Genomic DNA, 12,523 nt, shown 5'->3' with positions numbered 1-12,523 from the left:
AGGTTGAACAGTTGGTGCAAGGACAGACACACAATTCAAGCTTGAAATATCTCTGAATTTTGATTGTGATTAAATTTTTGACACATGATAAGAATTTGACCAGAATAAAACTTACCCCTTTTTAGCTCTTTATTCATGAATGGTTGAGTCACAACCCCAATAATATATCTCACCCCTACTTTGAGGTTATGAAACCTTATGGTGCAATTTCAAAGAGATCCATTAATTTGTAGCTAATTTATTATCCAGGCAACAAGAAAATGTGTCACCTATTTTTCAGTGTTCGAAGCAAAGCTCACAAAAGGTATAAAAAGTTACCTGAACCTACAGTGTCACAGACAAACAAAGCTAAACCTGGTGTCAAGTGTTAGAAGTCAACAAAGTACAACTGAATCTGAAGTGTGACAGATAAATAAAGCACATCTGAATCTGAAGTGTCACAAGTAAACGAAGCACATATGAACCTGAAGTCTGAATTATGACAGATAAGTGCAGATAGACGCACAAACACTTTCAGCAGACATAAAATGCATATCTAAGAATAAATGTAGATGATGTACCTTAGCAGCATAATATTCCATGCCGTAGCCATCCATCATCTGAATCTCTTTGATGTACATGATCTCCGCTTTAACATGGTGTATGCCATGCAAATTCATGTAACAACTCAATACTTCATGCATCAATTCAGCAATAGTGGTATCATCTTTGACCATTGTCTGTGAAAATGTTCAATGTATGTTTTTTATTAATCGAGGTATGAAAATCAATGTTGTTGACTATTTTTACCTTATACTGTTTATTTTTGAGAATTACATACATAAATTATTATTATTATCATGTTTATTGAAGGTTTGAAAAACATAAAGCTTATTTTCACCTATTCAGAAATGTTTCCTTTTTCAACTCAAATGGGATATGAACATTTTTGGTACAAGTTATCATTCTTTCGTGTGAATAATTATTTAAATGTCTGACTTTCATTCTGTGTTCCAATATAGTAATTTGTAAAGATATATATACTGTTTCTATGATATATGTATACTTTCATTGTAAAATTTTGCGCACTAAAATCCTGCAAAACTATGGTTTTGCGGAAAATGAAAACAATTTCAGATTGCTGTGCCAATCTCCTCTCCTTTCAATTTTTCACATTTGGCTGTGTGAATTTTGTTTACTATATTACATTTTACAGTAGATTTATACACATCCACTCATGCTGCTTGTGTTAATAAAGACGTTGAGTAACATTACACAAATTACTTGAAGATCATGTTTTCTAATAGTAACTTACGCAGTTCTTAATTTTATAAATACTTTATTATACTGCATTGTTATTAGTGTTTTATTTGTCTAAACACTGATATTGTGCAGGTTTTTTTACTTGTTTATTCTGTATTCCTATTTTGACTTATGTTAAGAACCTGCACAATATCAGTGTTTAGACAAATAAAACACTAATAACATTTTTTTGTTAATGAACATTTCATTTGCATATTGTTTTACACATGCAGCTTCCACATATTTTCATAATAGTTCTCCACTCAGTATTCCCATTCTCTCTTCAATAATATTTTTAAAAGTAAGACTAATTGGAAAAAATTATTCATTAAACCATTGAGGAATGAAGTTGTCTTTCAAAAAACATGTAATTACAAAAGGGACTGAGAGCACTTTCAGTTTTGCTCTGATTATCTCCCTTTAAGATTAATTGTAGATTGTGCATAACTGTACAATTTAAAATCGAAATATATTTATGTAAACTGTTGAAAACTTAATCTCAATAAAATTATTTCAAAATAGATATTGGCATACAATGTTTAAAGGGAAGTGGCATTTTATTTATCAGTTTTCACACATTTTCAAAACATTATGAAAGGTAAATGTACAAATATAGAAAAGCATGTGGTACTGCAGTAGTATCATTAAATATATTTGACAACAAACTTGTGCTATTTTTAATTAAAATGGCTGTAAAGATTTTGCTAGTCCTTATATTTGTGGTTTAAGATCTAAACCACAAAAAAATTCAATGTGACTATTTGTCAGGTGGGTCTGATGTTCTTAGATCAATATAAAGGGAATTGTAAAATAACTGCCAATAAGTCTGTAACATAGTAACATCTTCTTGTCAAATAACCTAAACATGTTATTTAAAACAATTGTTCTTACTAAAATGGAATTTTAAAAGTTGCATACAGAAACATGAAAAACCTGCTAGCTTTGACTACTGAATGTTTTTGGGACATTTAACTTTCCTACACAAGGAACTCACCTTAGGAAACATGGCATTGTCTTTGAAATAATCATCTGCATTCTTTTCCTCGTGATAATCACCAAACTCAGCTAAAACAATATGTCAAATAAAAGGAAGTTGAATATTTCTGTACATCAGAAATAAGATACTTAGCAGGATGCAGCTTTACATAACTGCAGATTTCAAAACCTGGCAGTTTGAGCAAGAATGGACTAAACTTTCAAGCTAGATACAGTTCTGACATTCAAATATGTGTTAGACACAGTATAAGTTTCTGACCATAAGGAAAGTGGTCCATTAACTTGAAAATTTGAAATGGAACATTTCTTTTATCATGATCAAATATCCAAAAACTAACTAAAAATTCTATGAGCATGCATATCTCCCATTTCAACTGAACTGATATTTTAACCCTAAAGTTGGATTATCTCCTTCAGAAGGCATTGAAAAAAAATCATACTCATTCTATATATCTACATAATGATGTCTAACCTTCTTTTTAGATTTCATCATAATCCATGCAGCAGTTAAGGAGGAGATATTTCATAGCAACCTCTTGAGCTGTTACAGTTAAATGAGAAAGACCAGTTCCAATTTCAATACAAATTTTGGTAGAGGCTAATGAGTAATTCAAATAGCTCTCTATGTAGAAATCTGCTCTGTGTTATACCAATGTGTGCTACTGAATTACCCCACAGAACACCCGTGTGATCTTTTGGACACTGTCTTTTAAGTTTGAACAGCTGTCGATTATGATGACCTTAACCTCTAAAGGTCAGGTAAATACAGTACACTCAGATACATTTGTTTCTCTGTCACTCAAATTGGAGTTTTAAATCCATGTTAGTCGGCAAATTTCTACCTAGAAAGTTATTTAAGTGGTACTCCAGCTAAGAATGCTGCAAAATGTGATTCATGGGTGAAAAGCCTACATATTCTTATTTTTGATATTTTATTTGAAATGCCATAGTTAACAAAAATTAACATTCGGTGTTTCATATAACCCATGCTCTTAGGAGATAAAAATTATATAGAGTGCAGTGTAGATTTCAAAATTAAGGAGGATAACTCTGTAAATGACACTCACAATAAAAGCTATTAGTTATCTCCTAAGAGCAGACAGATTTGAATGAATAATTATACATTCCATAATATAGACCCATAAATCAACTTCATATCAAAAATAAAAATATGTTGTGTTTTTTTAGGTGTATCATATTTAACAATTTTGCATGATTCTTACAAAGACTACTACTTAAATTACTCACTAGCCTACCTTAATTTGTTTTAAAATTGGAACTGGTCTGTTTCAACTAGTGTAACAAGGAGATGCACTTATAAGATTAACAAGTAAAACCTTTATGTTGAATCATCTCCCTTTCCTTTAAGATTTCATTCCATCACAAAGATTTGCAATTATGTTTATACAATACATGTATATGTTACAGGGCAAATTGGAATCCAGTAGTATCCGGAATACCCCAAGGGTAAATTGGAATTCTAGTTTCTCCTAGGACAAATGGATTTTAACCAGCGCAAATTAAAATTATAATTTGTCCTAGAAGAAATTAGAATTCCAATTTGCCCACGGAGGATTTCAGATATAAGGGATTGCCCTGTAACATATACATTATCTGTTGAAAATTACAAATAAATATGCTTCTGATGACTTTGTTATTTCATTCAAACAAATTAAACTAGCACATTTGAAAATAATAAAACACAAAAAAAAAATTCAAAATATAGAGAATACCTACATGGGACTGAATCACTTATTTGACACTGAGTAAATGTTTCAGAACTAAAAGCCAATAAGAACCCCACTATTTATCTAATAATGAAATAAAAAATGTCAAAATTATTATACACTGTTATGTATTGTTAACAAAACCAACATGTGGTCCTATTTGTTCGATTGGTTACCTTGTATACTCATTGCTGCCAGTCTGATAGCTTGGTCAACAGACAATGGTATTCTACCATCCACTATATCATTTTTTAGTTGAAGAAAATATTGGAATCTGAAACGGCAAATAGGTAAATAGATAATTTGGTAAATTTTAATTGAGATAGCACATTATCTTATATTTTAACTAATAACAACCATTATGCTTAAGTAACAGAAGTAATTCAAAAAAATATCATAATGCTTAAGTAACAGAATTAATTAAAAAATATATAACTCCCCTTTGACTGTTTTCAGTTAAACTTGAAAGACTGCAAATGACATATTGCACTAAAAATTGTTGTCATAAAAGAAAGAACTCAACTACACACAATTGTTGACAAAATACAAACAATTAATGCAAAAATGTCTTTACTGTTGGACTTTAAGTGTAATACTAGCCCACACAGAAGTTACAAGCTCTGGATTTCGGTCTGGATTTATTACCAAGAGTCATTTTTTCAGGCCACATGTAATTTTCCCCCATCTCAATTTTACTAGTTTTAGATTTGTTGAGTACTGGCATTAATGTTCCACAAAATACCATAAATTTCAAAATTGTTCAGTTAAATATGTTTCATGATCTTTATGGTTTAATTTTGTTCATATCATTAAGTAAATGAATATACCTTGCTACTTCATCAGTGAGTTTGTGTGCACCAGGAATATAAAACATAACACCAAAGTACAACCTGGGTGAATGTGTTCCTTGGGCATGTTTATCCAGCTGCTTCTTTAATGGTCTATCGAGTTCTATCCAATGGAATTGTAACTTCTTTGTAACATACCTTAATCCAAAATACTGAGTCTAAAAATAAAAAAACAAAATATTGCAACATTCACAAAATTATTTAAAAAGTCATATCAATGCCTATAGAACTGTAGAATTTATTTGTTTCATATGGGAGTCTCAATGTATTTCAAATCCTCATTAAGGATTTATATGAGAATGATGTCAATATATTTTTTCTGATAAAAATATCACATGAATTCATGCTACAAACAAATAATGTCCTTTTTAAAATGACCATTTATCATATATAACAAAGTTTGAATGAGGGAACTAATCAAACATAATGACATTTCATTTCCCATATTGTATGCTTGAACATTAAAAGATGCTAACTTGAAAACTTCAATAATAGTTTCTGGATTGATAGATTGTGGTTTTATGTCCTATGGCAGATGTTTAATTAATTTTAAGATGACAATGTTCGACCCAGCTTTGTTCTAGTATTACATGCTGAGTCAAATTTTTTTATTGTGTTAGCTCACAGCCCACATGTATGTAAGTCAATCCTGCTCAGACACTTTGTTCTGACTTTATTCCTCACTCACTCACTCGATGTCATTGTTTCTTATATATGCTATGTGCATGGAGAAGATAAAATGACTATTAATTTTTTTATATGAATTGGCCAGGGATCAAACCCGTGAGTTCCCACACTTGAAGCAAGACAATTGAGGAGGTTGATACTTTCTGGAAAAATAAACAAAAATAATTTGTATGTTGGATTCAAACTTTGTGAAAATCTAAATTCTCTTTTTTAAAAGCACCATAAAAAATCTGCAATTATTCTACATTCTATTCTTGAAAAGGCAGTATTTACAAATAACATGTTCATGACAAGCTGTTATATAAACTACCTATAACTCCTCTTGCCATTTACAATGTAAATATGAAATGTCAAAACTTGCAGGCTTACTGTCACTTGTATTTGTGTTACATTATGTACCTCTTCTAGCTCAATTCTCTGTGCAATACTATCCAAACACTGTTGTCCTGTACTTTCCACAGTCAGTGTACATTCTAAGTAAGAATTGTCCAGCATATGCACCCCAACCACCAAAGCATTCTTCGATGAAATTTCATAGCGTCTTGTTCTCTTGAATTTTATACCAAATGGCATCTTTTGAAAATCACTAACTTGAATTGTTACATTAGTGTTCTTCAATCTCAGTTCAGTGAAGGAAGCTTAAGAACCTTAAAAAAGAAGACTAATTATCAGAATCATTACAGGTAACTTCAGTAAGAGTAGACCAGCTAACTGTTCCCCTGGCTGACAGATTGTCAATTCACAAAATCTGGCTAGACCTCCAACTGGGCTCACGCTACTGGGCAATTTTGGCGAAACGGTCACCCTAAGACAACACCAAAATCAAGGTGAAGTTGCCCAATCATTTTCAGACATCATCCAAGATCGAGACTGTACTCAGTCTTTTAGCAGTATTTTGACCAGATTTGTCCATCTTCCGATAATAATTCAAACAAAAATGGCAACCGTTTCAAAAAAAAATTGTCAAAATCTTTGAAATCTATTGAATATTTGGTTAAAAGCAAGTCTTTTAATCAGCTTTTCGTAAAGCCTAAATTAAGAATATGTTTGTTTGTTGTTCAATGACCAACCCGATTTCAAGGGTCCAACCAAAATAAACTTATTGCCAAATCTCCAATGCTTATTTTTTTTTCTTTTTAGTGAGCCAAGATTTGAGTGCCAACATTCTTTTAGTTGTTTGTCAATCCGTGTTCCAAAACGCTTGGAAAATCTGTTAATTGTTCTTTTTTCAAAGCGCCATCTTGACTTAATCATTGTGATTTTAAGATGGTTTGTTGGCCCAAAGATGCTAAGTCCTTATGTTCTGTTCCTTCATCAAAATAAAATACAGAAACACCTCGAAAATTGTGCTGGTTGTTATAAATATACATTTTGGTACTTTACAATTTCCCAAAAATAAATTGGGCATTTAAGATGTGTTTGAATACATTCCAATGATTTGACCCTTGGTAAAAGTGTCTGTCTTACCTCTTGCAGTCTTGCACAAAAAGCTAATGGTGTAAATAATTTTTCTCACTAAATTTTAAACTGGACTTTGATGAGGCGATTACTGTTTCATGATTTTGATCAAAAACTTAAATATGTAATTTTTTAGAAGTGCTGCCGCAAACACTGAACAGCAACACAAACAAAAATCAAAGACCTAGACCTACATGTAGTGCTTATGATGTTAGGATGGGTCGAGCACCAACACTGTTAACATTCACTGGTAAATGTTACTAGTGTAAGTCTGACATTGTTGGTTTTGTTTGAAATTAAATAAACAGTTTTTTTAACAATGTTCTATTAGGTCATTTGATATCAATTTCAAATTCTTGTGTCCATATATCAAACATTGACAAAAGATACCGAAAGATGTTCATGTACATGTACATGTATTATGATTCAAGATATGGAAGATTACCATACAATTACAAATTAACATATCAATGATATAACTGATACACACTTTTTGTATAATATCATAAACAACAAAGAAATAAGGATAATGTAATAAGTTATCAAAGATACGAGACTAACTAATTACCTCACATATGTCACCTCCCTTTAACATTTAATGCTGAATTTCTTCCTCTCCAATAATTTCAATAAAATAATTTTTTCCCTACCTACCAACCCAAGCTTCAAACGATTGGGTAGGTGAACAGTAAACAAGCATATTTTTATGTTCAGCCAAACAATTGTTGAAGACAGGATACAGAAACAACATTATTCACTAAAGTTTACAATAATTGATGTTTTATTGTTCTTTTAAATTACGAAACATGCAAATTTATCATGTGATTTCTTTGTGTAAATTCATTTTGATTGATTGATTGATTGATTGTTATCTTTTAATGCCGTTTTGGTGACTAGGGCCATATCACGGCAAGAACATTGAATGAAATGGAAATATTAAAAGCAAGATCAAAGTCTCTTCATAAAATAATGAAATTAAAACAAGCAGCTATTTACATATAAAAAGGTACATAAAAGGTGAACCTAAGACATAAAATACATATAGAAACATAACTTCGATAAAACATTTAAAATATTGAAAAATCAAGGAAGGTATCTAATTTAGATTTTATTCAATAAACCGATGTCCCGCAAGAAATCGATAATGTTTTTAGATGAAACGGTCTTGAACAAATCAAACATATTGGCGCAGTCAAACTAATTTTGCCTGGTGTTCGCAAAATCCACACAATCTAGAAGAACATGTTTGATAGAGAAAGGGCAATCACATGGGATACACTCAGGTGGAGGATTACCAACAGGCAAATGGCCATGTGTAAATCTAGAATGTCCAATGAGGCATCTAGTCATGACCACTTGCTCTTTGCGACTGCCCGACCAGGATTGATGAATGCCAAGATCGGGTTTTATGGAATTGAGTTTGTTGTGTTCAAGACCGTCCCATCGGTCCTGCCACATCTTTAAAATATATTTCCTTATTTCCTTATTAAAGGTTTAAAATCAGTGTATGGCAAACTAACGTCCTTTATTACTTCATTTAATGCCCTCTTGGCAACCCTGTCTACAACTGAATTCCCCTGAATAGCAACATGGCTGGGTACCCAGAGAAAAACAATCTCTATATCAAATTCCCGAAGTCGATGAATAAAATATAAAATTTGTAAGATAATAGTGTTTTTCAGTTTGTGATTCTTAATTGCCAAAAGACAGCTCAAAGAGTCGGAACAAATAATAAACTGTGACAGATTAGATTGAGTAATCAATTTAAGTGCTAACAATATGGCTCGAGCTTCAGCTGTGAATATGGAAGCGCTTGATGGCAACCGTTCAGTTACAGTTCTGTCACCATGGACAGCAGCACATGCAACGCTATCGCCATGTTTTGAGCCATCTGTATACACCGTCGAAAAATCTGGATAATTTGCTTTAATTTCAGAAAATTTTTGTTGTAAAAATAAAGGATTGGTATCAGACTTTTTATATTCATGCAGATTGAAAATGAGAGAAGGGTGTGGAAGCTCCCATGGAGGGCATTTCGAAGTAACAACAGGTGTCACTGCATTGGTCTCCAGGTGAATTGCTTCCAAATGAGGCTTTATTCAAATTCCAAAAGGAGGGGTTTTGCTTTCATGTTTTCGATAAATGTCAACATAAATAGGATTAATGACACAGTCATAGGCAGGGCTATCTGGGTAGGCCATAAGTTTACTTGCATACTGAAGACCTAATTTCAAACGTCTGTTTCCAAGGGATGGTTCATTTGCCTCGGCATAAAGGCTCTCAATAGGAGAGGTTCTGAAGGCACCAACGCAAAGTCGCAACCCCTGGTGGTGAACAGCGTCTAAAATTTTAAGGCAAGATTTTTTGGCGGAACCATAAACAATAGATCCATAATCAAGTTTAGACCAAACCAAAGATCTATATAAATTTAATAAAATTGAGGTATCAGCACTCCAATCGGTACTGGACACCATTTTTAAAATATCTAGTGCCTTAAGACACCTAGATTTAAGTAATTTGATATGGGGAAGAAAAATAAGTTTACTATCAAAAAGTAAACCAAGGAATTTTGTTTCTTCTACTATTTTGATTTTATTACCATAAAGAAAGAGATCTGGGTCCGGATGCAGCTTTCGCTTTCAACAAAAGTGCATACCAACAGTTTTAAATGTAGAAAACTTAAACCCTTTCTCCAAAGCCCATTTCTCAATTCTTTTGAGGCAAAGTTGTAACTGCCTTTCAATATTACTCATATTTTGTCCCCTGTAGCAGATCAAAAAGTCGTCTACATACAAGGAACCGTCAATATTGTCCTTCAAAACTTGGGCTAAACTATTAATTTTAATACTGAAGAGAGTGAAAGAAAGAATACTTCCCTGAGGAACTCCCATTTCCTGTTCCTTCTCCTCAGAAAAAGTCGAATTTACCCTTACATTAAAATGACAATCTGACAAAAAATTAGACAAGAACACAGGAAGTCTTCCTTTCAACCCCATATCAAATATATCTTTTAAAATACCATATTTCCACGTCGTGTCATAGGCTTTTTCTAAATCGAAAAAGACCGACACAACATGTTCATTTTAGCATATGCATTTCTGATGAGTGTTTCAAACCAGACTAAATGGTCAAGAGTACTTCTGCCTTGCCTAAAACCACACTGAATATTAGTGAGTAAGTTGTGCTTCTCAAGGAACCACACAAGGCGATCATTGACCATTCGTTCCATTGTCTTGCAGAGGCAGCTTGTCAATGCGATTGGGCGATAATTTGAAGAATCCGTATGATCCTTTCCTGGTTTTGGAATAGGGACAACTGAAGCCGTTTTCCAGATGGACGGAACGTTACCAAAAGTCCATATCTCGTTCATTAACGCAAGAAGTGTATGTAGAGATGGATCAGGAAGATGTTTCAAAAGTTGATAGTGAATATTATCTAGCCCACTAGCTGTATTGTGGGCTTTAGCCAGTGATGATTTTAGTTCCTCTATAGAAAATTGAGAGTTGTAGGATTCAGCATTATTTGACTTGAAGTTTAATTTTGTCTTTTCTGCAGATGATTTAATTTTTTGAAAATCCAGTTTGTAGTAAGTTAAGGATGAATGTTTAGCGAACGTTTCGGCTAGCTTATTGGCGATATCTTTTTCTGTGGTTAGAGTGGTATTACCAACTTTAAGGTGTTTCACTGAAGAATTCGAATTTTTTCCTTTTACTTTTCTAATAAAATTCCATACTTTATTGAGGGGAGTGTGAAATTTAATACTAGAAACAAAATTTTTCCAAGAGGTTCGTCTGGCTTGTTTACATGTACGTCGAGCTTTTGCTCGAAATATTCGGAAGTTTGACAGATTTGCTGGTGTAGGATTTTTGTCAAACCGGCGATGGGCCTTGTTGCGTTCTTCGATCGCTTTGTCACACTCATCAGTAAACCATGGTTTACTAGGCCTTTTTGGATTTGCCGAGGTTTTAGGTATTGTTTTATTAGCAGTTGATGTCAGTCTTTCATTAAATAATAAAATGGGATTTCCAACATCCTTCATCGTTTCTAATCGTAATTCTTCAAGACAGTGGGCTTCAAATGAAGCCCAATCTGCTTTCTTAAGTTTAAAAGGAGGTTGACGTTCCTCCGTTTTGGAGGATAAATGCTCCAAAATAATTGGAAAATGACCACTCCCGCACAAGTCATCATGAACTCGCCATGTAAACTCTGAAAGTACGAGAGGATCACAAATGCTTAAATCAATAGAAGAATACGATCCATTGCCTGAATGAAGGAACGTTGAAGATCCGTCATTAAATATGCACAAATCTTCTTGCTGAAGGAGCTCCTCAACTTTTTTACCTTTATCATTCGTATGATTACTTCCCCATAAAGGATTATGAGCATTAAAGTCACCCAAAATAATAAATGGTTTGGGCAACTGTTTAACCACATCAACTAATTTATTTCTGCACAAAATTGAATTTTGGGGAACGTAAATGGAATAAACAGTTATGGTTTTATCAAGAGATAACCGAACGGCCACTGCTTGTAGATCAGTAGTTAAAGGAACTGAACTATGTATTACTCTGTCCCTAATAAAAATGGTAGATCCACCCGCAGCTCATTCATTTGCCTCAGCAAATGTACTATACATTGTATATCCCTTTACGGAAATTTGATCCGTTTGTTTTAAACGAGTCTCCTGAAGACATAATGCAACTGGTAAAATAGACTGAACAAGAAGAGTTAATTTCAAAAAATTAGCCTTTAAACCTCGACAATTCCATTGAAGTAATTTGGCCATTTTTATGGGTGACGAATGAGGGATATTTTCTCTGACTTGGATCCACGACCACGACTCGATGACCTTCTAGTACGAGTGCCACCATTAAGGCCAATTCGAATTGACTGAGCGCGCTGCTCCTTGTATTTTTTCATGGCAACAGGATCTGTTTGGTCAATCTGATCAAGGTCGGGACCCAGCCAGTTTTCACCTGGACAAAGTCCATAATCTGTTGTTTCCATGTCAGACTCGGAAGTCCTCCACACGGAAATTCCACGACATTTTGGGGGGTTGGACATTCTTCTGTTGAGATTTGGAAGACGATGACTGTTGTGATGATGGAGATAATTTTGAAGATGATCCGGAATTTTGGGATGACTGAGTCTGGGAACATTGGTGAGATTTCTTAGCTCTGGCCTTTTTAATTTCCTTTTTTGGATGGTTTCATTATTTTGGTGGATACCTCAGTAGGCAGTTTGGCAAGACCATTGATATCCTCTTTCCAACTCATGATCATCTGCACCTCAACAGTCAAGAACAGACAAGCACGCTTTGCAACACTAGCATAAGATGTTTTGCCAGATGCAAGAAAATTGTTGGAAAGGGACCACTTCTGGCGAGCTTCACTATATGAAATTTTGTTTTCAGTTTTTATCTTTAAAATATCTTTTTCTTTCTTATAAAGAGGGCAATCTTTAGATGATGACATGTGAGCTTCCTCACAGTTTCTGCATTTCAAATCTTTTTTGCAGTCGATTCCC

General features: G+C 33.5%; 1 protein-coding gene across 4 annotated transcripts in view; it reads right to left on the bottom strand.

Annotated features, from left to right (window-relative positions):
• The window catches only part of LOC148623801 (tyrosine-protein phosphatase non-receptor type 21-like), a 36,731-nt gene that overhangs the window by 22,442 nt on the left and 1,766 nt on the right, over positions 1 to 12,523 (bottom strand). For all 4 annotated transcript variants that reach the window (XM_088565913.1, XM_088565915.1, XM_088565914.1 and 1 more), the window contains exons 2-6: positions 5,939 to 6,186; positions 4,832 to 5,010; positions 4,181 to 4,278; positions 2,276 to 2,346; positions 561 to 719 (exon numbers count right to left, since the gene is read on the bottom strand). In XM_088565913.1, the coding sequence (XP_088422039.1) occupies positions 561 to 719; positions 2,276 to 2,346; positions 4,181 to 4,278; positions 4,832 to 5,010; positions 5,939 to 6,112 (681 nt within the window). In that variant the 5' untranslated portion in view covers positions 6,113 to 6,186. The remainder of the gene's footprint in view (positions 1 to 560; positions 720 to 2,275; positions 2,347 to 4,180; positions 4,279 to 4,831; positions 5,011 to 5,938; positions 6,187 to 12,523) is intronic.

Source organism: Perna viridis, chromosome 2, assembly GCF_037379345.1.
Source record: "Perna viridis isolate PV_CMFRI_1.1 ecotype Kerala chromosome 2, ASM3737934v1, whole genome shotgun sequence".
NCBI classification, from domain to species: domain Eukaryota; kingdom Metazoa; phylum Mollusca; class Bivalvia; order Mytilida; family Mytilidae; genus Perna; species Perna viridis.
This window is presented reverse-complemented; position numbering and strand designations above follow the sequence as displayed.